The sequence below is a fragment of the Poecilia formosa genome, unplaced genomic scaffold, assembly GCF_000485575.1.
Source record: "Poecilia formosa unplaced genomic scaffold, Poecilia_formosa-5.1.2 Scaffold2236, whole genome shotgun sequence".
In the NCBI taxonomy this organism is placed as follows: Eukaryota; Metazoa; Chordata; class Actinopteri; order Cyprinodontiformes; family Poeciliidae; genus Poecilia; species Poecilia formosa.
The window spans coordinates 1-26,955 of NW_006802175.1; the positions used below are offsets into that span (position 1 = coordinate 1).

Here is a 26,955-nt window from a genome sequence, read left to right on the forward strand (position 1 = left end):
TTTTAATCCAATTTATCCAAATTAAAATTAGTACCAACATGTTAAAAGTATTCTTATCTATTTAAGTATTTCTTAAATTATTTCTAGGTCTTGTTTTGCAGTACTTGTTGACTTTAATTTAGATTTTCAGTCTTACCTGTCCAAGGGACTCAGATTACAAAACAAAGTGACTGGTCTGTGTTGTAGTTTCTTTGCAGGCTAACCAGTTAGATGCTATGTGATAAGTATGATGTACTACAGCACATATAATATAAAATTTGCAAACCAACACACAATATTGAGATGATAATGATTTTAACATAATGAACTCAAGTTTTAATTTTTTCCACTTTTAGTTATGTATTTAAACAATTAAAACTTGAGTTCATTATGTTAAAATCATTATCTTCTCATAAAATAGCTAAAGTATTGCTTTTTTATTAGTGTGCTACATTGCAGTTTAATTGAAATAATTAGACATGCAAAAATGTATCAACAAATTATTTAGTTATTTATTGTGGCATCTCTAGCCATTTATACTATATCTGCCTTTGTACATTTACATTTTATTTGAATGTATTTCATGCTTTACTTCTTTATTATTACATGCTTTATCTTGATTATTCAAAGAAACTGTTAAATTTAAGTTGTAAATAAATTCCTGTTACTCCCAAATATTGTTTAACAAAATTGGAAGAGTGAAAAAAGTCAATTTTCAGCTTCTCTGGTTTATCTTTAGGTGCTTTGAACATGCTCCACTCTTTATTTTAGATTCATACGACTGAGGCTAAAAAATAAAACTCTCACACCCAAGCAGTTGGGAAAACAGAAATCTAGAATAAGCTACTTTTTTCTGTTTGAGATATGTTATTTTTTACCTTTTACATTTTATCAAAAACTGTACTTATCAGGCTTTTATTATCCAATAAAAATTTCTGTTTTTGTTTGAAACTGGCCTGTACTATTTCCCCCCCTAAGGATTAAAATTCATACCAGTGAAAAACTATGATTGCATGATTTATTCATCTCATCGCTTTATGTTGAGTCAATATTGTGTCATTCCATCTTCTCCCCTGTTTTCTCCAGGGTGCAATGTCCTCCCAAGATGAAGATCCATCACCTGCCCTGTCTGCTGTGCTGTCTTCTGCATGGTCAGCCGCTTTATCGGCTGCTGTGGCCGTCGCCATGGCTGTGGACGCAAAAGCAGATCTCGCCAGACTGTTGGACGAGTGGGAAGAAACGCGGCAGGGTACCACAGAGCAACTGGTGTCCATCTTAACAAGGTCAGATCCTTTGTTTTTGTGCAGAGGTCATCATTTTCAGTTACTTCTTTTTGGAGAAGTAACTGCATGTAAACTATTTTTTTTCTGCTTTTACTCTTTTATTTTATTGTAGAATATCTGAGCTGATTGAACAGGAGACAGAAGAATATTACAAATCAGACCCTGATCCCTTTGACGATCGTCATCCAGGTGTGTGCACATTTTCAAACTTTGTATGCTCTATGGTCAGTTTTTGTTTAAATGTCATTGAACCTCAAAAACATAGATTAGTTTAAGTGAGTTTAGTCTAAAACACTTTTGATCAGTTGTTGACTTCCACTTGTGTGTAATCTTTCAGGACGAGCTGACCCAAACTGTATGCTGGGGCAACTGCTGAGGATGCTGTTTTTAAATGATGACTTCACTAATTCGGTAACCTTTACAGTTTGCTTGTCTTATATTATGTGTGTACATTTCTTACTAATGCAATATGTCTATGAAGTGTGCACGTCCAACAAATTAGGATATATACGTTATAATTTAAATTCCAACTATTATCAATCATGTCAATCTAAAAATTCAAATATAGGCTTCTCCATTTGAGAAGTGTTAGTTAAGGAAATTTGAATTGGTTTTTCCATAAGATTTTCCGGTATCTTACAGCTTTTGGACACGTATATCATGAGCAGTCGAGACATTAGTCTCAACACAGCAGCATGTCGCCTCCTTCAGAACATTGTCCCAGGTCTGGACACAGCTGTCGTCTTTGAAGAAAAGGTACTTTTTGCATTTATTCCTATTAGATCATGCAGAGTGAAAGAGAAAGTTGGAGTTGGTAGTTGGAGTAAAAGAGGACATTATCAACATCTCTTCTGCTTATTAAACTTGTGTAAATATTCTTAAGTCTGACATTGCATTTAAGAACACCTGTTTGGTACAAAATGCCCACATACCAGTGCATACCTATAAGCTGCGTGCTGTTGAAATTCAAATTATTTCTGGATTTTAATCCTGCTCTAATGGGTGGACATTCATGTTTTTTTTTGTCTTAAACTGGAAGACTGAGCTCTTGTAAAATTTTTCAGGTTCTACACTTATCATATGAACCAGCATGTTGATGAGATGTCTTACTTCAGGTTGTAAAAGGGAGTCAAGTTTATTTGTAACATTAGACTTTACTTTAAAACATTTATTTAAGATGTAAAAGCAATAAGGCAAAAATATTGTACCTAAGCTGTTTTTATATATTTAAATAAAACACAGTCAACATTCATCACACAGAGGACATGTTTACGCTGGAATGCATCTTGGGTAGATGAGGTACACCAGGTGCTATGGCGCTAGCTCTGTACACACAGAACAGTATTTTTTTAATTTTTATTTTTTGATAAATGACGAGAGGAAATGAAAATGAAGCGAACCAAACTGATGAAGAGGAGAGAGCGAGATAGCGTAAAATATTAAATAAAGAAATAAATGTCACTTACAGTTGTCCGGTTCGTGAGCTGACGGGCAGTACCAATGGCGGTAGTTTCGCTATCATTTTGAGCGCCCAGCTTTGTCAGCCTCTGACGTTTAGCTCCGGGTTTTCCTACCGCTACCGGGTGGTGTTGAGGCGCTTTGTGGGGGAAAATCGTCGGCACGGCATTCAATTTTAGTTTGCGTGGGTAACGGCCGCCCGTTAGCTCCTTCATTAATTGTGCACGTACAAATGACTCATAGTCCTCTGTAGAAAAGTGTTGAGAGCACAAATATGGATTCTTAGGAAGATGTATTCTTCCAACGGCTCTTTCCCATTGCGCTCTAACTTTTTTTTCATTTGGGAAACGATGAAGACTCACTTGAGTATTTCGGTTCTTTTTTGTGTTATAATGACAACCTAAAGCGACGCAGTGTGGCATTGTCTAACGTTACTCAAATGAAAAAACTCTTACTAGACTAGCCACATACAACTCACGGTACGTCCATATGGTAACATCAGCCTTGACGACTTGCTTTGGTTTGTTCGTTGGCGCAAATATGGTAAGCCGTTTAGCATAAACTCAGTTTCGCCTTACTATCTTTAATTACATTCTAGATTAGTCTTTCCTAACCCTGGTCCTCAAGGCACCCTGCCCTGCATGTTTTAGGTATTTCCTTCCTTCAGCTGATTTCAATCGATGACTGATTAACAGGCGTTTGTTGAACTGCAGTCAGCTGAATCAGGCATAATTACAGCAGGGAAACCTCTAAAATATGTAGGACAGTGTGCCTTGAGGACCAGGATTGGGAAATCTAGATGTCCAAAATTTGGTTTTGTCTACAATTGGTGAAGTTTTAACTATCGGGAATGGTAATTTAATTACATTATTAATAGTAAAATGAACAATTCACGATATTTTCAATTTGACTTTGATGGACCAAAATGTTTTTCAACATATCACAAATGGTGTAACCGAATTTGTCATTTCAAGGATCCCATATTTATGATGACAATTTAAGATATTTTGAACTTAATTTTGGTTAATCAAAATTAGATTTCTGAATTAAGAAATTGGATGCCTCTTGCTCTTCCACTAAGCTGTCCAAACAGATGCCTGCAGAATTTTGGGTGTCTGCAAAAATACTGACTGCTCTGTACAACAGAAAATGCCACAGTATAGAAAGAGCTCAGTTTTGAAAATAACAATCTTTAAGCAGATACTAAACAAACTTTTCATTAAGATCATGTTTCTGTTTTTAAACATTTTTATTGGTCTGATGTGTTCTAATTTCCAATGTCATGTTTTCATTAACTGTAAGTGGATAATTAAGATAAAGGTTTTCAAACATCCATCTGTGTGCATTTAATCAAAAATGTGTTTCACCTAGTGATACAGTTCTTAAAATAAATTGACCTTTCAATAATTTTCAGATGTATTGAATGAGCCTGTATCAGATGTTAGTAATTTATTGCAACCTTCTTAAATGGATCCTCCACACAACCTAATGATAAAGTTGATATTTATGTTAGTCAGAATATACTCGGAGGTATCGCAGAGAGGTTCTTTTTTCTAGTCAAAATGTAATTACAGATATCTGAATGAACTAATATGTTTAGTCATAAACAAATTTTAGATATCTGAAGTTCAAGTGTGGTGCGATTAAGCCGCACTTACATTTCCGAAAACAAAACCAATTTTTTTTTGACATAGCCGATTTTATGTTACAACGGCTTGCCATAGTATGTCCGCCATGACCTACTCGCGTCATCGGCCCATCATTTATTGCGCAAGTAAAAAAAATGGTGAGCTCTGTATTTGAAAAGTGCAATAAAGATGTAATTAAAAAAAAAAAAAAAATCATGACTATTTACGTATCACAAACAACTACTTCTAGGTTAATAGTTTAAATAGTTAGTAGGTTAATAGAAAAAAAAATGGCCAAAATGTTCAACTAATAATTTTTTCCCTATAAAAAAAACCCTTAGATTTTTGAACAGAACAGACATAAAAACATAGAAAAGATTTTGAAAATATGAAAAACTTTATATGTATGGATAGGCCTCAAGCTGTTGAAAAGATCTTTTGTAGTGAAACTGGGGAAAAAACAAGAATGTGTGTCTTTCCTTACATTTTTATAACGTGTAGCATTTTAGGACTTGAGAGTAGAGTGCCAATTTTTAGAATTTTTATTTTAACTCTATTGCTCCAAAATGAAGGTGTCCAGTTCATTTAAAGGTTGAGGTAAACGCACATCAATCCACACACAGGATTAGACAATACCACACTGCATCTCATTGGAGATGCGAAAAGAATGGCCATTTTATTTTTATTTGATTCATTTTATTGCAAGAAAATGAAATATGTTAAATTACAAAATGTAATTTCTTTTATCCTTTGTCCTGAAGAAATTATGTGAACTTCTCAGCTTAAAGAGTTTATTTTAATAAGGCTGCACAGGGTCTTCAGGTGTCGAGCAAAGAGTTCTAATTATTTCTAGCAGCCAAAAAGAAAGAAACACATATTTGAGTGTTTTGATGTATTTAAGCAAAACAGTCAGCTGTCAGTTTTGTTTTGTGTGGATTACAGGAAGGTCTGGTTGGGAAGTTGTTCACATGGGCCCGTGAAGCTCAGCGGCCATTATGCATCTATGCCACAGGCCTGCTGGCCAAAGCCATGAGCAACCAAGAAGTAGCCACGAGCCATAAAGAAGAAAATGCTCAGCTGGTGGGTGTCACACCTCATTTGTAGAAAAATATTGGTTTATTTTTCATTAGCAGTGTTTAGTTTAACCCAGCTTAATTAAAAAGCATATTTATTTTGCAATTACTCTGCTCTCCATATCCAGGTACCCATGATGATCAAACGTCTACACGAGTTGCAGTCTGTAGAGCACACGAGTTGCTTCAGTCCCACCCACACTGCCCAGAATCTACCTCAAGACTCTCAGGATGAAGCTCCCCATATGTCAGGTGTCACAAAACATCAGCAAATCCAGACAGGATTTTCTGAGGAGGGGACAGAAGAAAAAAATGTTGCAGAGAGCAGCAGCTCGATTTCAAATGGCAAATCTTCGGCCCAGAGAGACAGTGGTGGTAGCAGCAGCTCTGCTCGCCTTCTTCCAGGTTTTGTGTACCAAGCTAGCCCACATCCGACTTCAAAGGAGAAGGACGACACTCAGGGAGCAGAAGAAGGAGGAGGAGGGACAAAACAGGTTGAGAATGGGAGGAAGACTAAACAGAAACTAAAGTTTACTACGTCCGCCAGCGGGACTGAGGACGAGGCTGAGGTGGCTGCTACCAGCGAGCAGCCAAGCAGCAGCTCATCCTGGTCTGAGATGAGCTCCATTCTGATTGGTTCAGAGTACCGATTGTTGCCGCTGAGCCCAACCATGGAGCAGAGGCTCATCCTGCAGTATCTGACACCACTTGGAGATTACCAGGAGGTAAGAGTGGTGATGTGATGCTCAAACAAGAGATTAGGAGTAGAAAATATGAAGAACGCAGAATAGCTTTTTAGAATCTGTTGCACATAATGGTACTCTAACAAACAGCAGAACTGGTATAGTGATTAATAACTTGGCTATTTTGGCTTCTTTTGGCTATTTTGGCTTCTTTTGGCTATTTTGGCTTCTTATGTTAGCAGAATCTTATGGGTAAAGCTAAAGAAAATGAAACACAATTGTGAGTTTTCTGATATGTGTAAATATTATCGAAAAGAACTGTTGATCACTGTGTATCAACTCAAAGCTACAGTATGTTACAGTTTTTATGCATTAAAATATAAAGTTGCTGTAGCATTCCTTTAAAAATAATTTAAAAACAATTTGGGATAGTTTGGTTATATTTGTCTTTTTAGACAGTTAAGTTTGTGAAACTAGTCTGCAATTTAAATAATCTTTTTGATTTCTGCAGCTGCTTGCAATCTTTATGAAAATGGACACTCGTTCGCTGATGATGAACTACATCGACCTCAGGAAGACCAAAAATGTTCAGCTTACATTTGATGCACTGTTGGTGAGATCATTTTCAAAAACAGTGATGCAGTTTTTCTTTATAAATCCAACAGGCTTTGATGTATTTTTTGTTATTTTGCGTTTGTTAATTTTGTTACTTTCTAATGTACAGTATTAATATCTTTGTTTATGTTTTAGAAATTTATTTTAAAAACAAGCCAAGAAAAGTACTGCTTAGTTGTTTAAAGAAAATGCCAAAATCCACCCCAAAAGAAACGTGTTTTGATAATCTAATTTAATAAAAGAAAAAATATTTTTGGACCTCAAATTTAAAAGTAAGGTATCATTTACCCATCAGCCCCCTCCCCGCTACAGAGGGCGTCTGTCTGTATGTGGAAGATAATTTCTACGTCTGTGGGTGGGGTTCGCTGTGTGGAGTTGCTCAATACTGAGGAACACCTGGAGATTCACATTAGTGGCCATCAAAACTTGAAAGCTTGGCTCATCATCCTGGTCAACCACAGATGGAAAAAAAATATTGATTTCTTTTTCAATTAGTTTTGTTTGTTGCTTTTTACATTTTCTGGAATAGACCAACAATCTACAGACATTTTAGAATAAATCTCTGTAAATATTTTTACTGATATTTTTAAAAATGAAGTGATCAATGAACTAATCTCCTGTTTTATAGGAAATTACTGGTAAAATTTGTAAAAGATTATTTTGCATGACAAGCCATGGTTATATAACATGAATACGTAAAGCATAAGTAGTTGATTCAGTTTGTCTCAACACCTTGAATTCTTTTAAAAACATTTTTATCATTTCTGTTGTTGCTTTCAACAAGAGAGAGATGAGTAATATCTGGAAATAAAGAACAAAAATTACACCACAGCAAACACATTGGAGACCTGTAAATACGTAAGGTAGTGATTCCATAAATAAATGTTGTTTTGGTTCCTTCTCTCTTCAGTATCTCGCCTCACTTCTCCTTCATAAGAAGTTTGCGACCGAGTTCATTGCTCATGGAGGAGTGCAGAAACTCCTGGAGATCCCGAGACCATCCATGGCAGCGACAGCCGTTTCCCTCTGCCTCTACTACCTGGCGTACAATCAGGATGCAATGGAGAGGGTACAGTGAACATGAGCACCGCATATGTTGACATGCAAGTCAGAAGGAGATCTTTAAATATTAGTTTTCAGCAAAATTCTAGGCAGTTAATAAAAAAATAGATTTAATGTGATTATTTTTTTTAAGATGTTGGGATAATATTTTTGTCTTGGTTGATCGGCACCATCTTACCGCCTTGTTCTTCGTGTTCCCTCTAGGTGTGCATGTTCCCAGGGGATGTGCTGACAGACCTGGTGTCCTACGCTCTGTGGTTGTTGGAGTCCTCCCACGCTTCTGGCATCTGCCACGCCACCATGTTTTTCTCCATTTCTTTTTCATTCAGGGTGGTGTTACAGCTCTTTGACCAGCTGGATGGTCTACGCAGGCTGGTCAATCTGGTTAGTACTAAACCATACACATGTTGTTTCTCTGATGGTGCAATTGTTTCTAAATTAATACACTATCTTTGACTAAAATTCCTCTGGTATTTCAGAATCATGTTTTTTTTTTGTTTTTTTGTTTTTTTCCATAAAAGAAATTTGAAATTCTTCCTGATACTCTGAAACTGAAACCTCATTTTTCTTTAGTAACTTTCTTTCTCCCTGTAGATCAGCACTTTGGAGATCCTCAACACAGACAACGATGCACCACTGATGAATGAAGACCAGGTGTTCTCCAACAGACAGACGGCTAAGCACACCTGCATGGCGCTGCGCAGGTATGGTGATATTAAATGCACATTCAGATAAAAAAAAACAATAAACTTATTGAGAATAAGTGAAATTAGATATGTCTGTGTTTCAGAGTAAAACCTTTTTTTTTCTGCTGTGTTTATTCATTCAGCCTGCATCAGTTTATTGTACCATGCATTTAATATTGTTGTATCATCAATCTGGTTGTGAAGGTACTTTGAGGCTCACCTGGCAGTGAAGACAGAACAAATGAAACAGTCTTTGCATACTTCAGAAAGCGGCACCATCATCCCTCAGCAGCCACCTTACAAGGTACAAACAGTTTCTTCAGTGTAAACTAGCAGTTTGTCATTAAATCCAAAATCAAAATGAAAGACAGTAATTTTCTGTCCGTTTGCGTATTGATGAGTTCTCTCCTGTTTAATATAATTGCAGGCTGCATTATATTAACATCACATCTGTTGTTTATAACATATGGGTGAGATCCCTCAGGCAGATGTTTGCCATGTTTGAATTAGGATATTTCAACATGAATATGCCTATTTTTCTGTTTCTGTCATAACTTATTTTTTTAAATTCCATTTTCTATGCGGTGCCTTGAACTTTTTCAAATCTTCAGTACATCTCAGCGCATTGAGATGTTATGTTTACCTTCATAATTCACTGTTTCCAGGCATATGCAAATACCAGAGAGCAAATAATTGAGATGATGGAGTTTCTCATCGAGTGTGGACCTCCTGAGGGCCCCTGGGAGCCAGTTCAAGTCTTCTGCAAGTTGTCCTGTATTCCTTTAATGCTGCAGCTCATATCTGCAGCCTGTGACTGGAAGACCTACTATGGCAGGTAATCTGACTCGCCGGTAGGAATAATATGAGCTGAGATGAGTTTTAAGAAAAAGAGATATAGCAGAAAGATGAATGGCAGCAGCAAAGGAACTAACTACCTTCTTCTTTTCTTTGCTTTCTTTCATCTGGTGGTGTTTTTCTCTCCAGGAGCGACATAGTTCGCTTTGCTTTGGACATCCTGGCTATCCTGACAGTTGTTCCTAAAGTCCAGTTAGTGCTGGCTGATACCGTGGAAGTTATTGATGAAAACAGGTCCCCTGTTCCCACTGTAGGTCTGTAAAACGTTTCTGCGTTAACACTGATTTTAGACAAGAGAAGTTCAGGGATTTTCATCTCAGGATTTTTGTGTGCCTCTCTGTGTATTGTGTTTTGTTTTTTTTGTAGGTATGAGCATCATTCTGGGTGTTGCTGAAGGTGAAGTGTTTCCCAATGATGCTGAGATTCAGAAGTCTGCTTTGCAAGTAAGCTTGGCTCACTGGATTTTTCTATTTGTTCACTGCTTAAGCTAAAATTAATTAACATAAAGGTAAGAGCATGCTGAATCTTTTTATTCTTGAGAACTTGTCATGCAACTTTCAGAGACAGCCCTAGTTTGGATGAAAATGATAGCTCTGATTTTTTTTTCTTATCTTTTATTTATTATGTATTATTTTTACAGATATAAAACATATCTGACTTCACATTGTCTTGCCCGGGTTTCAGAATCATGTCAGAAAGCATCAGCTCCTGCAGCTGTTTTAGTTGTTTGTTTTCTCCCACTCTGATCATGTCCTTCATGTTTACCTCAGGTCATAATAAACTGTGTGTGCGCTCCGGACCAGAGCCTCAGTGCTTTTGCTGTCGCCCCCCTCAGGCAGCCTTTGCACCCCCAGCAGCCCCCTCCCTCCCACAACAGGGTGCTGGCCCACATGTGGCAAGTGGTGCAGAACAATAACGGCATAAAGGTAGGCAGTCTCAAACATGGTATTCAAAATGCCTGTGTTTGTTTTGATGAAACTATATGCTGCATATTTTATCAAATCGAATTCCTCATCGTTCCAGAGATCATACTTTGCCCCTCTTCTGGCTGCAGGTGCTCCTGTCTCTGCTGTCGGTGAAGGTTCCCATCACGGATGCAGACCTGATCCGAGCGTTGGCCTGTAAGGCTCTGGTTGGACTCTCTCGTAGTGCCGCCATCAGACAGATCATCAGCAAGTTGCCGCTGTTCGCCAGCGGTCACATTCAGCAGGTGACAAAAAGACCTTCAATCAAAACTCCTTTCAAAAAAATTCAGTGATTTACAAACTTAAAATATTTCATATTTAACAAAAAAACAAAAAAAAAAACAAAACTATTATCAGCAGGATTACACAATTATTGTTTTTTTTATCTCTACAAGTGTATTCCATGTTGCAGAATTCTAAAGATTTTTATCACGACCAGAAATATATTGCTTAAGACTTTCCTCATCTTGTTTTGTGAAAATTTAAGAGAAAATTGTAATTTTTTAAAATTAGTTTTATTTATTTTTTTATTTTAATTTTTAATAGATAATGTGGGATTTCTCACTCAAACTACTACTTTGTTTTTCAAAGGTTATCAGACAAAAATATCTCGTTATGATGGAAAATATTATTAGAGTTTTCCGGCAAAATCATTCGTGTTTTTGTTTTCTCCTTCCCAGTTCATGAAGGAGCCGGTGCTGCAGGACAAACGGAGCGAACATGTCCGCTTCTGTCGCTACGCCGCCAAACTGACGGAGCGAGTGTCGGGCAAGCCGCTCATCATGGGCGCGGAGGTCTCGCTGTCACGCCTGCAGAAAGCCAACGTTGTTGCTCAGACTCGCATCACTTTTTCTGAGAAGGAATTGCTCATTTTGATTAGGAACCACCTTGTTGCTAAAGGACTACACGACACAGCAAATACCCTGGTCAAAGAGGCAAACCTACCTGCAGCATCTCTCTTTCCAAACTCCGCCTCCTCAGGTGTCACCCCTACATCCTCCGCTTCCAAATCTAGGACTTGTCGGTTTGCTGGTGGTGTCGCAGCTCGTGTTGCTGCCAATATTGGGCCCTCTCCCTTATCCTCAGGTAATTCAGCGCCCTCTACCCCCTCCGCTTCCCGTTCGTCTGCCATTCCTCACTCGTCAGGTACAATGGTGTCTACCTCAGCGGCTCCCAACACTCCTCCTCATCCTGGTCAAAGCTCTCATCTTGTTGGGCGAATTTTGTTCTCTCGGGAACGACCAGCGGGCAACTGCAGCTCAGGGAAAAAACTGCGTGCACTTAGACAGAAGTCTGACCATGGTGCTTTCATACAGGTCAGTCGAACTTTTTGTTTCAATTCATAAAAACTCCTGCAATGTGGTAGTAAAAATTGCATGACTGTAATGCCAGATTTTCCATTTAATTAATTGTGCTAATTTTTTAACAATATGGCAGACATCTGATAATTGAGTTATTTTTGCTCTTCAATGATGGGAGATGACAGTCATCTTTCAGCCTTGGCAAGAAATTTTTTTTTTTTCTTTTCTCTCTTATGCTTGAACCTTTGCTTATTGTGAATAGAAATCTCACATCTCAACAAAAGGCTTTATATTTCTTGTAGCAAATTTCATTTTTCTAAAATTACTAAAGTTATTTTCAGTGGCCGGTTACTTTGCAAAACTGGCACTAAGGTAATTACATTTTCAAATGACTCCACCTCAAGAATCGATAGGCATGTGATGGTGAACATTTGTGATAAGTTTCATGCTTGTGTCATCAGCAGAGCGATTTTTACACCAGTCGTCCAGACTATTTGCGATTTTGTTGTATCAATTTTAGGCCCACATTAGGGCCCCAATCTTTTTTGCAATTGTGCTGTTGCCTTGAAGCATATCAGTTTCTTGACATCTATTTTTGTTTCATTATTCTTTTGATCTAGATTACTGATTTCTCTATAAATCAGCAATCTAGAACACTGATTTCATAAATGTTTCTTTGAAACAGACCCCAGCTATGAAAAAGCAGCTGGAGCGCCACATGCCTTCTCCGCCGACCCTTGACAGCATCATCACAGAATACCTGAGAGAACAACACGCCCGCTGTTCGAATCCCGTCACCACCTGTCCACCTTTTTCCCTTTTCAACCCTCACCGCTGCCCAGAGTCCAAACAGAGGCGACAGGCTTCACCCAACTTCACTGCCCGTCTGGGGAGCAGGATGCTGTATCCGAAGTACCGGGGTGTGGACAGAGGAAGTCTGGATAGACAGCTAATATTCAGCAGGTAAGAAAAAACACCTATGTCTTTTTAAAAGCTCTAAACCAAACTTGATTTTTTTTTCTCTTTGACTCTGTTTCCTCTTGTTTTCCTCCTCAGGTTTCGCCCCGTGTCAGTTTTCCGTGAAAACAATGGAGGCGATAGCAGTTTCACCTGTTGTGCCTTTTCGGCCCGTGAGCGCTTCCTGATGCTGGGAACGTGCTCCGGTCACCTCAAGCTTTACAACATCTTCTCCGGAGAGGAGGCGGCCGACTACACCTGCCACGGATCGGCCATCTCTTACATCGAGCCTTCCCGGGTAGGAAAACTAATTTTAAATCTCAAGTTTGATTAGTTGGATCCAAAACATACTGAGAACAGTTTGGCATTTAGAGAAAAAGCAGCTTAGGTTTAAGAAAATGGTTTGATTTCAGACCATTTGCTTTATCGATTATAAGCAACGTGAGTTGTTTAACTTATACAGACTAGCTTTTAGATTACTTCTATTAATTTATAAACATTTTTGGATTGAAATGGATCCATTTTTTCCCCATTTCACAGGATGGTAACTTTGTTCTTACCTCTGCTTCGTGGAGCGTCCCTCTGTCAGCTCTCTGGAGTATGGACAGCATCTTTACCATGAAGTAAAAATGATTACACATGGCAGTTTTCACCTTAATCAGTGGTAATAATGGATTATATCATGTATTGTTAAATATCACATATGTCATCTGTCCACAGAAACTCCTTTGGAGAGGATCACTATGTTGAATTCAGCAAACTCTGTCAGGACAGAGTAATTGGCACTAAGGACCAGGTTGCACATGTACGTATCACATTGACTCTCTGTTGGTGCTCACTATATCATTAAGAATATTTTATTTTTTTGATGTCAGGTAATGTATATAAAAAATATTTATACCTTCAGAGTTTTGGATGACTCTTAAATGTCATAATTTGTAAGGTAGTTTACTGAGGTTAAGCTACATAAAACTATATTCATTTTAATACATCAGGTGCTTTCATAATCTAATGAAAGTAATATAAAGTATTATATTCTGATCCATTGAGGGATTTCTAATGAAAAGCAATTTATTTCAGATAAACACTAAAATGAACAAGTAACTTAATGATTATAAAAAAAAAATCAACTGAAGCTGCTTTTCTTAATTTGTCATGGTAATGGTCATACTAAGACCCATTAAGCAATGATTTAATTAAGAGAAAAATAACTGTAATGATTCAGACGTGAAAATATGAAATCATCATACTGTGTCATATACAGTTAAGTTAGCTTACTTCTGGTCCAAAACTCACAAAGCAACAAATCTAGAGAGCAACAACAAAGACTAACATGCTCATTTTTATCTTTAGTTACTGACTTAAATGGAAAGCTTTGATGCTGTCATGCCGTTATCATTTATTTGTGACTCTGTGAACAATAACATATTGTGTGTGTGTGTTTTTTTTAACCTATCATCTTATCTTTTGGTTTGTTTTATCTCTTTTCTGTCTTTCTTTAACAATGGACCCTTCTTGTGTCTTGAATTAAGACTGATTGGTTTAATTATTGATTTATTTATATTTAGACTGTTGTTTCTGACTCCCATACTCCAGATCTACGACATACAGACAGGTCAGGAGGTCCTGACCCTGAACGACCCCGCATTGGCCAACAATTACAAGAGGAACTGTGCCACCTTCAACCCCACTGACGACCTGGTGTTAAATGATGGGGTCCTGTGGGATGTGCGAGCGTCACGGGCCATCCACAAGTTTGACAAGTTCAACATGAACCTCAGCGGGGTTTTCCATCCAAACGGCCTGGAGGTCATCATAAACACTGAGATTGTATCCTTTCTAAATGTAATAACCATTGGAGTTTAGCCCCTTGAAAAGTGAAAGGAAAAAGGAAAAAGAAATGATGTTTGCTATCCTCCTCAGTACAACTATACCAAGGAGGACAGGTTGGTTTCAAGCATCAGTGCAGTTCTTAGCAATGAGTCCTAAGCAAAGAGAGCGGAAACATTCTTTACACGGTGAATAAAAAGCAGATTGGTGCACTAATTATACTGTTAGTCAGTATAATTTTCCTCCACTATTGTCTTTGTGCCATGTGTGAGTGACGTTTAGGTCACTCACACAGAACTGGATGCTGATAGCTTCCTTTCACCTTGACAACAAAAGCGGGAAGTTTTTATATTAATGTCCAGTAAGAAGCTTTGGTGATGTTGAGGAAAAATAATTTTTACCTTATCGGCAGGTGTGAGCTTTAATCCATAATATTTTCTTTGCAGCTTTGCACACATTTTCCTTTCCCATTGCTTTCTAAACTACTTGCAAAAAGACTACCCTTAAAAACATTTTATTTCCTGTGAGATCAATGTTTTGTAGTTGTTGGGTTTGCTGTCGTTGTCGACCTTGACTGCAGGTTTCAGTGGGACCTGAGGTCCTTCCACCTGCTGCACACTGTTCCTGCTCTGGATCAGTGCCGGGTGGTCTTTAACAGCAATGGCACCATCATGTATGGAGGTATGGGTCTGACTCTCTTAATTTGGCCTGTACATAACTTTGTGTTATGACTGATCTCCCCTCTCTTGAACAGCGATGCTGCAAGCTGATGATGAGCATGACGTCATGGATCAGCAGGTGACGAGTCCCTTCGGCTCATCTTTCAGAACATTTGATGCCACGGACTACAAGCCTATTGGTTGGTCGACTTTACCTTTATTCTGTAATGTCTCAAATTGTTTTCACCTCCTGTTTTTACAGTTTCGAAAAGCCTTGTGCAACAATTATTTGATATCTGTCTCATCTGTGTCTTGGTAACAATAAAAGTTGAGGCTTTAAATGTTATAAAATAATTTTTAAAAAAGCCCCTTGTTATTTATTCAGCTTAGTTTGTGATCTCTTTGTGATACCTTGGTCTGCTAGTGGTTGCTGAAAGTAACTGAGCTCCTGCTTCAGATTGTAACGTTTGGTTTTGATTTAATTTTAAACAGCCACACTGGATGTGAAGAGGAACATCTTTGATCTGTGCACTGATACCAAAGACCACTACCTGGCTGTCATAGAGGTACTCGATTTAAATTATTTTTAAAATCTCATCTCATTGGTGGTAACAGTAAAGCAAAACTGTAGCATAGATAACTTTAACTGATTGGAAATCAAAATGATAATAATGACAATACTCAGCTTCTTCACTTTTACCATAGGAGATTGTTAGGGTACTTGTGGTGCTCTTTGTATAATGAAGTTTTTGCACATGTTCTCTGTAGAACCAGGATGCCGTGACCATAGATACTGTATGTCGCCTTTATGAAGTTGGACGACAGAAATTAGCAGAAGAAGGAGATGATGATGATCAAGTAAGATTCCTAAAATTTGAAAGAAACATTTCATTTTCTTCTATAGTCTTTCTTGATATTTCTTTCCTTGTTAATTTATTTTCTTATGCATTTTTTACATTTATTTTTGCAGTTTGTGTGAGAATTTTTTGGTTTGAATGATCTGGTTTGAGTTGCTCATCAATCTGACATCTAATGTGCCTTAAATTGAGATTTGAATAGTTTCCTTACTGCATTTCTGTGTTTTCCAGGATGAAGATCAGAATAATGATTCCTCAGACACAGACGACGATGAAGATGACGACGATGATGATGACATGGATATAGAGCCCCTCATTGAAGAACTTGCAAATGAGGAAGAACAGGAGGACCAGGATCAAGCTGACTTGCCTGCAGATGACGCGGTATCTGATCATTTCATATCTTCACATCTGAATCATTACAGTTACTTTTCTCTTAATACACATGTCGAAAGTGGACAGAGATATAAGAAACTTATAAGAAGCTGTTTTAAAATATATAGTTTTAACTTCAGCAACATGCACGCATGTTTTCATCCTATTATTAGTACTGCTAATTCATTTGACGGTTTTGTCACGTAGCGATATGGATAAATTCAATTCCATCTAGCAGAATGACATTGATGAAATATAGAAAATTTATATTTAGTCAGTATGGTGTTGGTTTCTAAATGTTACTTTTTGTTTTTCTTCAGATTGAGGCTCTTCTTGGTAGTACTAGTGGTGATGATGGTGATGATGATACTGATCATGACTCTGAAGCTTTAGACCATGCATTATCATGTAAGTAATAATGCCCATCTGTTGTTAAATTAACCTGAATACAATAGTTTTTATTATAAATTGCACCTGTTCTAAAAATTTGCACATCCTATCTTCTATGAACACTTAGAAAAGATTGCTAAGAGCTTTAGACTGTGAAATGTATAAGACAAATTAATTATAACTTAATAAACATATCTGCTTTATGAAAAATGAGTGATAAATACTAGTTCATATATATATATATAAATTAGTATGTTGTTTTATTTACAGTGGATGTAATAAGAGATCTTTAATTCAGGCGCTAATTATGCACTTTTTAAAATTTGTAAAACCATAAGTATGAAATTGACTATATATGCAGAGATACATAGTTCGTTTCAAAGTCCCATTTTAAAATCTATTTTGGCATTTTTAGTGAGCCCAACTAAACGGCTTGTAATTTTGTGAAATTAAATAAACTTTAGTTTTACTGTTTTAACCATCATCTATGTTTTTCTCAATTTAACATTTAAGTTGATAAAGTTATCTCACATATTGTTGCAAAAATGTAATGCCTCGATTTTAGGAGACAACACAATGAAAGTAAAGCTTGACATTGATACATCTAATGTACCTTTTATTCCGACTCCATCGGTAGAGTTTTGTATAATTTACATGTCCAACTTTTCAGTTTCCTTGTTTTATCAGAGAAATTATTTGACATTTAAAAGGTCCATTTTGAGTATTATGACATAATGCAATGGGATAACCGTTGCATAGGAAATGATTGGTGAGGCATGAAAATAATTAAAATCTATTGTTGTAAATGTTTTTTTCAATTATGATTTTAAATGAATTATGCCTACATATGTTGCCTGTTTTGTGTTGTCATGTTTTAGGGTTTGGAGAAGAATCAGATGATGACGACCCTGACATGTTTGGATCCTTGCCTGACTTATGGTTTTAATGATGTAAGAGTAGACACTCCGCCTGCAGAGAATGTGAATCCCTCTTAGAGAAAATGGTAGCAAAAATGTAAAGTTTTCATAAAAGGATCTTGACTGGCCATTCATTTTCCATTTCTTGTCCCTGTTGAGTGATTTTAAAAGATTTGGAAATATATATGTTGCTTTTTTGGCTTTTTCCATTGGCTGAAGATATAGCACATGCATTTTTTTTCATCTCTAATTTCTACCAATATATGCAGCAAAACCACAAATGGACCCAGTTATGAGAGCCTGGGGAGAAAATACAAAATTGGGAATAAATTACAAAGAAATATTTTTCTTCTAGAGAAATTATGGATATTTTTCACCATTTTGATTTGGACTTGTTTTTATTGGATAGTAACTGAAGAGCTTTTTTTTTTTTTTTATAAAAAATTACCTGCAGAAATTTCATGATTTGCCAGGAAACAAAACATATTGATCCTGATGTCATTAGCTGATCTAATAATAATCTTATGTGCCCATAAAAAGCTTATTTTCTCAAAGATGTGCCTCACTTGGGTGTTTGTCGATGTTTTATTTAAAACATCAACAAAAATAATTTGAAGCGCTTTCATGTCCTCTATGTGTTCATGTGAATATGTAGTCGTGAAGCCAGAATGCAATTCAGGAAAAAACATTTGATAGAGAAAGGTAAATTAAGTAAAGATCCAGTGTTGATCCTTATGATGATCAAATGGTTAAAAATATGTAATTACTATTAACTTTTCCTTGATGGGGAACTTGCTAACAAACCAAATATTACCTCTATCACATTTCCGTTGTTCTATTCATTCTAACAATTGGAAAATGAGTTTCAGTAAGCTACCTGACCCAATTTCTCCACCAGATGGCAGTGCATCCCATATTTGAGTTGATAAAAATATTTTCTAACCCAGTATATTTCACGGTTTACTGTTTTTTAAATACTGTTTAATTTTAAGTTAGTGTTTTATTGTTTTGTAGGTTTCCCAAGGATAGGCTTAGGAAATGTTTTTTTTTAAATTGATTATTTATTTTGGTGTGTCTTTGTTGAATTTTACATTTAAGCAAAAATGATGCTGTTTTTTATTTTGTTTTTGCTTTTTTTTTGTCTCTCATAGTGCTCAGGTAACTGGATGCAATAAGCATATGAGTGTAAAGACTGATCAAGCTGGTTAGATGATTACAAGTGTACAAATGTTTTCTATATATTTAATTAGAACAAAATTATTTTGAGGTCACATATGTTATTGTGTTGTCTCCAGTAGAATGTCTGTTTTGTTATTTATGAGCCAAAATTATTTTTGATATTATCAGTAGATAATGTTGCTGGCAAAAGAAAATAACTTTACAGTCTTTTACACATTCAACTTGTAAAGACTGAAAAAAAAAGTCAAATAATTCAAATGCTTCCTTACTTAAAGGGATTCACTTTAAAATGATGTTACTGTCAGTTTTAGTGTAGTTTTATACGAGTCTGTTTTCCGCATTAAACAATCTTTTTACCCCCCACAAAAGGCCAATTGAAAGTATGGGTACACCATACTTTCAATTGGCCTTTTGTGGGGGGATAAAAAGTGGAAAAACTGTCATGATTACGGGTCTGTAAGTGTGCCAGTAGTTTACACAGCATAGGACGATAATGTGATTTAAAATATGCAAATCCTTGAAACCTTTTGTACTGTTTTCAGCCTGTTGTGTTCAACTTGTGAAACTGCATAAAACAACTAGCAATAACACGGGCGTATTCTGAAATATTTGGTTTTTATCAATCTTTTTCATGATCTTTATTAATTGGGACAAATTGTTTCGGATTCACAGCTGCAGTTAGTGAATGGCAGCTCTGGTCTTATCTCTCTCTCTATATATATATATATATATGTTTTAGGTCTGGTTTCTGACCGAATGAATGTACAGTATAGTGATGCCTCAGAGCATTTTCGTCACTGATGACTTGAATCGATGGTTTAAAATTTGGTTTGAAAAATTAGATCCAAATTAGAGCCTGTATAATTGTTTCTGCTTGATAAAAGTCTGTAAATTAGTCGGATATATTTGTGTATTTACATCTATTGTTTGGTTCTTTGTAAATTAAAAACTATTCTATGCAACTTATTGTTATACTGGCATGGCCTAAATTTATGATCATTGTGGTGAGGCACTTATTTATTTATTTTTGCCCATAATAAATACAACCTTTGTAATACACATTTGCAATCACTTTACCATGTGTAGGATCACCTGATGAGTAATGGGAAACATTTGATGCTGGAATCTTTGCTCTGTGATTAGTCACTCATCATTATCAGTTCACCAGTGCATCATCTGGTTAGAGCTGTTGACGAGACGAGGGAGGTGACGTGGATCAAAGTTTGTGTTAAAAGTTAGCTGCATACATGCAAAGCAAAAATTAAAAAAAAAGACTAACTGAAAATTAAGTGCATTTTTTCAGTGTTGGCATTGAAACAGTCATAGCATGTTTTTACTTAAAGTCTATTCCTCGAGAGCAAGGATCTGCAACCCTTGACTGAAAGTGATATAAAGAACCAAATCATGTTTTTACGTACAGATGCAATAATGGTTGTGATCAAGAGTCTGAATGCCTGTGAATACATGCCAAATATGACCTTTTGAATTGATTTTTTTTTTTTTTATAAACACATTTCTGGAATGTTCTCCTTAAAATATCCACACACCAGCCAGAAAAATATAATTGTCTAATGTACTGGAAGTTTCTCACTAAAAACTTAAACGGTCGTGTTTTAAAACAATGCTGGATTTTGTTTTATCCTTGATTGTGTAATGTCAAAAACACACATTTCCAATTTCACCTATTGTGGTGGAGTGAACCCCACCTGATAAGGTCACAACGTCTGGGAACTGACTCAGGGTAGAGCTGAGATAGATCAAGAAAGCAGAGCATCATCACTAGAGTTCTGCCAACCAGTCCTTCACACTTTTTTAAAAATGTAGTTGCGAAAAAGTTTGTTTTTTCTCTTTTGTTTTTCTGGGCTATTTTCATTTAATCAGCCAATCATACCCAGTTCCCTTAAGAATCTCAGTTTTAGTAGTTCTAGTTTCATGTTTTAGTAGTTCTAGTTTCATGTTCCTTTAAATAATTTGCAATCCAATCATATACTTTATGAATACATAAAGTATATTCGTCTATTAGTGACGAGTGTGTTTCTCAATATAAGCATATTTTGATGAGTAAGTTATAGTTGGAGCTCATCAAAAAATAAATGTAAGTAGCCTTTATCAACTGGTAGTCACACTAAGTGGCTGAATGTAGAAGTTAGACTATTGTCGTCCACTAATTGGGATATGATGACTTTTTGTTCTTCTTTCTTTTTAAATCATCACTAATTTGGAAACATCATCACGTCAAATGTTCATTTTGGAGTTCCCCTTTTGTGTTTACAGATGCAAGACACTTTATGAAAACCTAAAAGGAGGATAACAGGTGAGAGTGTTTATTCTGACAGACAATCCTCATTTATGGTAAGTCTTGCATAATGTTTGCATATGTGAATATTTGTGCTTAACACATTCAGTGGGGGTTTGATGGATAACGAAAGTCAGTAGTTAATCCCGTCATTACAAAGGTCATAACATTTCTTTGTTATAGGTGCTTTTTATTATTGATCTTCTGTAACATTTTTTGAAAACTGGAATTTTGGGTTATCTGCAAGCCAAAATCACCTATATTAAAAGAAGTAAACTCAGAATAACTCTTAAAATTTTATTCTGTGTAGTTAACTGATGTATAATATGTGTGATTTTATATGGATGTATTGCATAATAAGTGGTAAGAAGTGATCAGGTCTGTCCAGTGTCCACTAGTTTTATAATTCCCTGTGCAGAGACGTCGGTGTGCTGCTCAGGAACATCCACACGGTGGCGCAATTACAAAGCTATTCGTGGAGACTTTCACTGTGCCTCAATAGCAATACGAACACACATATTTGTCAATATGCACTAAAGTAATTCACTCGAAACATGAGGAACTATGTCGTGTCACTTTTTAAAGTCAAGTCTTTAAAGTCATTGCTTCTGACGCTCGTGCGTCATACACTTGGATATTAAATATATTTTCATATGTTTTCAACTCTGCGACAGACTGGCGACCTGTCCAGGGTGTACCCCGCCTCTCGCCCGGAACGTTAGCTGGAGATAGGCACCAGCACCCCTCCCGACCCCACTGAGGGACAAGGGTGTTAAGAAAATGGATGGATGGATGGATGTTTTCAACTCACGTAGCGCGCCCTAATATGTGCCCACAGCTCACATTTAGTTGGTGAGCTTTCCGAGCCGTCTCCCGCATAGATTAGCAATTTTCACCTGCGTGATGTTATGTGACAATTTAGCTCGTGTCGCGTCACTACAAGAAAACCTTTAATGATCGGTTGCTGCAGCAGACAAACAGTCGCCCGCTCCAACATTAAACTCCCTCTCTGGACCGTGTAACGCAGTCCAACACGGGCTGAAACAGACGGAGCCCGAACCCAGACGGGAATGCATTTCTTTCTTTCTATTCCCTCTCCGTCTGCAGCAGGACAAGTTAAGTAGTTGCAACTCGTTAACGCATGCGTGTACTTAAAAAAACAACAACATGGAATTCATGGGAACTCAGATGCTGCGCTGAATGAGAAGAGGAGTTCTATGAGCCTTGACCAAAACCATCAACGAAAACATTTTTCCCTGGTAAATTTTGCGCTATTTTTTTTTTTTAGTTTCAGTCAGGATCTGTTGTATATGCTTCCTTCTCTTTATGCACCCCCACCTGTCTTACCAGCGTTCAGACCGGTGTATAAGTAGTAGCCCACAGATTCCCTTCGCAGTGACGCCTGTTTATCAGATTTCTTTGCCTCATAGCTGTACTTCAGCAGAGATGGACAAGCACAATGCGCCAAACCTGATGGGATAAAACATCCCTGCTGGTCACTGTCAAAACAACTGAGACACCTTCAACTTCAAGAACCTAAAGAATTTATTTTTATTATTTTTGCCTCCCATCTTCCTGAGGTAAACTTTTCTTCTCCGCGGCTCTCCTCCTGGTTCCCTTCCCCTCTCTGGGTGAAATCACAGCGGGATTTCTATGAAGCGACGCCTCGGGTGACTAGACTTTGTTGGGGATTTTGCTCTGCTTCCAGAGGGACATCATGTGGACTCCCACGGAAGACGAGAAAATCGGTGTTGGTGAGTAAAGAACAAACACACAAAAACACAGTTCTCTATCACTGTGGCTCTTCATTTTGTAAGCATCTGTTTCACAGAGAGGACTGTCATGCTGAGCAGTCAAGTGTTTCCAGTCCTGACTCTTTAATAATGTTGGCTGTAGATCTTGCATAACCCCTGTCCTAACTGGAATCTTGAAGCATTTTCTCAGAGAAAATATTTAAAAGTGGAATAGTTTTTATACTTTGCTCTGTCTGTATCAGCATATTCAGAATGCAGTAGCTCTGACTCCTGTACTTTTGATTTGAAGGTCTTCTACAAGAGGTGATGCAAGAATCTTACAGTGGGCTATCTGTCTTAAAGAGCTGCAGCAGGAGACAGACCAATTTGTAGACCCCAGAAAGCCTGATGTAGGCTTTAATATCCAGTAAAACTTGATGGAAAAGAAAAAGAGTGATAGGACCAGTGGACAGTGATCTGTGACCACGGTGAATCAGCAGGGATCTATCCGAGTTTATTGTGCTGTGGTGGAATCACAGTTAATTGTTTCAGAAGACTTTATTAGGGACCATTAGCTGCTTATCCACAGTTCAGTTATTCTCTCTGCCTTGTCTGTTATCATTCTCTCACACGAAGTAATGTACATAATCCTTGAAAGCAGTCAGTGCCATACACTTATGTAATTTTCTTGAACGCCTTTATTATTCTGTGGTCATCACTCAATACATTTTCACCTAAAGTAGTTTTGTTGTTTGAGCTTTAAAAAAAAAATCAAACAAAAACACCTTGGTCTGTTCTAAATTGTCCTAAGCCAGGAATGTTTTTGGATGATAAAATCTTATAATCAGTTGTCAATGGTGTTTTCATTTGGAATTTGATAAATGTCTTTTGGACATTTCCTACACTCTGTCCGTTTTATCAGAAACTCAAGGAGTTTCAAACAACATTCTTCAAAAGTTATTTCCCAGACTTATATGAAAGCATTACAAATGGCTGTGCTACACATCCTTGATGCAAATCTCCAATTCCACAACGCCCCAAAAGTGAGAGCTGGAAAACAGTGAACTCAAGAAGCCAATTTGAGGTAGTTTGAGCTCCATGACATAGTGCAGTTTTCCACTGGAAGTTGCCGTCAGAAGCAGGGGTTATAAATGGCTGGTCATAGTCAGCAAAGCAACCCTGATAAAATCAGGAATAGATATTAATATGTGGTCCAAAGTGTGCCCAAAAAACAATTCCTAACACCATTACACAGTCACTGATAACCTTACCCATTGAGACAAGCCAGGATAGAGCTCTTCTTTCATGTTATGAGAAAACATTCTGACCACACCATCTAACCATCTTCTGTACACTATTAACTCTAACGCTTTGTGCATGAAGAGACATCATTCTGCATAACTTGGTTGTCATTATTTCAGCTTCTATATTCTTGAAGCAGTCTCCCCCATTTTCCTCTAACAGCAGCAGAGAAGTTTCATCCACACAACTGCTGCTCTCTAAACATGGTCTCTTTTTTTGGGGCATTCTCTATGAACCCAAGAGATTGTTCAGAGTAGAAATCCCAGCTGATCAGCAGTGACGTGCGCAGACCAGCCCATCTGGCACAAACAACCATGCCAAGTCACTTAAATACCCTTTCTGCCCCATTCTGTCGATCACTTTCAATTTCTTCTTGTTGCCTTTACCGCGTCTTGATACCTAAGTAATTGAGTTGCCAGCATGTGATTGGGTGAATAATTACTTGTGTTCAGATTTAATACGTCTGCTTAATAAAGTGGCTGGTCAGTATATACTGAAATAGTCCAAACTTGAACCTGTTTAGTTCAACCAAATCTCATTTAATGATGATGCCAAAAGGCGTTGACTTGTTCACAAAGTTGTTTTCTCAGTCCTGGAGTTGTTGCTGGAATCCTCACGTAATTTGTTCCTCTTGATGCCGCTTTGAACTAGAAGTGTAGTTGTGCCTAAAACGTCTGCTGGTCTTTCCAGAGTTCCTCAGGCTTACCAAGTCCCCTAAAACTGCAAATTCTCAGCATTCAGTCTTGCATAAGAACTTTGAGTGTCTAAAAAAACTGTTTTTAAAGCCTTAAAACATTTGCTCATTAATTGGGACCACCCATGCAGCAAAAACACCATCTGAAAACTCATGTGAACTTAGAGAGTCCAACAAAATTTGCATAAGTGTTTCAAATGAGGCAACAGACCTCCAACCTCTCCAAACCCCAGAGGTCAGAGCTATCGATTGACAGCTGCTCAGACCGTTCCAGTTGACCGATTAGGGGGAAACTCTACACCAGTAAGGGTTGTGGGAGGAAGCAGGACTCAGCTGACAGGAAGTCAATGTGGGGAATCATGACTCCAGCTCTCCGTTAATTGGAAACAAACATTAGCTGAATCTGAATGAGACGTTATTCCTTCCATCCCCATCTTTGACTTTAGGCTTAGTTTTCTGATCATGCTCTATTTATCTCCTCTTCTACATCAGCTTAAACTTCATCATGACTTACATGGGGGGAAACAAGCTCATCATCTTTTTTTCACTAAAATAATTTCTTCTGCGAGAGTTTGCGATCATTTGTCGGCTATTTTTTAAAGTGATGTTCGAAGTTTATTCCGTTTTTCTTTGATCACAATCTGCTCCATATCAAATGGAAATTATAGCAGATTTTTTTCCCCTCATTTGTTCTCTCATGATCCTTTCTTGTAAACATCAATAACTAAATAGGTACACAACAGAGAAGACATCAGGAAGTCTTTAATGTCGGCGTTAATATTGGGATCAAACAAATCCTGGAAGAACTCGCACTTGGAAACTGGTATCATTGTTGTCATGCAAGTGTGTTCTGTGGCCTTTGGTAATCCGAGCATTTGTGATTTTTGCAGGATAAGGCTATGCATACCAAGGCAGAGAGAGTGGTAACTCATAGAGGCGTTCCAATGGAGTTGGGATGACTAGTGCCTCGTTTGTAGAAAACAGCTATTCAGCTGCATGAATGCAGCTTTGTGGCACCCATAGAGGTTCCTGAATGAAGCTTCACCTCCCCCAGGGCTGCACTGCACACTGCTCAGTTCTCACACTCAACACAGAACACATACTGACACATGGATGGGTTGAGAGAGAGATGGACATGAGAAGTGACATACCGTTCATCAATTATACCTGCTAAAGGTCTGAAATTACGCATCGTAGCAGCTATTGAAATTATGTGGTACTAAATCTTATTGGCTCCATCTTTTGATAATCATCAGCGTATTTGCAGAATTAAAAACATAATACCTTATTTGCCTTCATTATATGAAAAAGTTAAGAAGTTATTAAAACCAACTCCCCGACTGAGGGGGATTTAAACTCTCACAATAAGGCTAAAGCCAGCCAGCTGGGTCACTCCCAGAACCTGCTTGTTATGAGCTGAAACGTTGCCAGCTGCTGGACCGCGGTGTCAGCAAATGACAGATATGCTGAAGAATTTTTACAGGCATGAACCAGCAAACCCAGTGTTTAAACTGGGTCACACTGAAATTAACTGATGTGTAATTTATGTCCCTAATTTATCTAGTCTGATTTCGCTCTGACCCATTTATCCTGAACCAACCTTTCAAATTTTCCTCCCTGTGACTTACTGTAGTGTCCTTTCGGATTTGAAAAGCTCCAGTACTAAACTACAGATGGTGCCATTATTATACTTCTCCCCAGACAATGAAGTACTCTGTCAGACATTTCTCTTATGCAAATCATTTTCTTAGGGTTGGACTTAATTTAGTAAAAATGTTGATGTATTATGCAGCAGGATGTCATGTTACTTGGTTTGCGTAATGTCCCTAATTGGTCGTCCAGATGTTGGCACGCCCTGGTAAAGATGAATAAAAAGATGTTAAATTGATTTATTGAAGAAATACTGTTCTGAAAGAGTGAAACAGATTTTTTATTTAAAATGTTGTGGCCTTGTACTCTAACAAGATTCTTGGGGCCCTTAGAAGAGAATTGGTCCCACAGCGTCAAAGATCATCCAACATGCTGATATAAGGTGGCTTTCATATTTTTGTCTTTTGTTTTACTCCAAACCCACCTGAAGTTTTTCTTCCCAATCATCGTTGATCTGACCAAGGGAAAAAGTTTCAGCTGAGACTAGCAAACTCCAAATGTTTCCTAGTTTTACATTTGAGACTACAG

At 37.4% G+C, this 26,955-nt stretch overlaps 1 protein-coding gene across 1 annotated transcript; it reads left to right on the forward strand.

Annotated features, from left to right (window-relative positions):
* The first annotated feature begins 985 nt into the window (after positions 1–985).
* On the forward strand, positions 986–17,703 carry LOC103133082 (protein VPRBP-like). Its single transcript, XM_007544845.2, has 29 exons — positions 986–1,262; positions 1,375–1,451; positions 1,600–1,673; positions 1,905–2,018; positions 5,291–5,428; positions 5,550–6,146; positions 6,616–6,717; positions 7,630–7,788; positions 7,986–8,165; positions 8,376–8,485; positions 8,672–8,771; positions 9,133–9,302; positions 9,452–9,576; positions 9,689–9,765; positions 10,093–10,248; positions 10,377–10,532; positions 10,968–11,603; positions 12,274–12,551; positions 12,645–12,843; positions 13,086–13,168; positions 13,266–13,350; positions 14,142–14,375; positions 14,963–15,056; positions 15,130–15,234; positions 15,527–15,600; positions 15,803–15,892; positions 16,123–16,275; positions 16,587–16,674; positions 17,535–17,703. The coding sequence occupies exons 1-29, from the start codon at positions 1,072–1,074 to the stop codon at positions 17,600–17,602; spliced, it is 4,713 nt and encodes a 1,570-aa protein (XP_007544907.1). The 5' UTR covers positions 986–1,071; the 3' UTR covers positions 17,603–17,703.
* The last annotated feature ends 9,252 nt before the right edge of the window (positions 17,704–26,955 follow it).

Bases quoted from the DNA above. Each gene is read 5' to 3' on its own strand.
- LOC103133082 (XM_007544845.2), top strand. From the start codon at position 1,072: ATGTCCTCCCAAGATGAAGATCCATCACCTGCCCTGTCTGCTGTGCTG. The intron at 5,429-5,549 runs GTGGGTGTCACA...CTCCATATCCAG, and splicing joins AAGAAGAAAATGCTCAGCTG to GTACCCATGATGATCAAACG. The intron at 9,303-9,451 runs GTAATCTGACTC...TTTTCTCTCCAG, and splicing joins TGGAAGACCTACTATGGCAG to GAGCGACATAGTTCGCTTTG.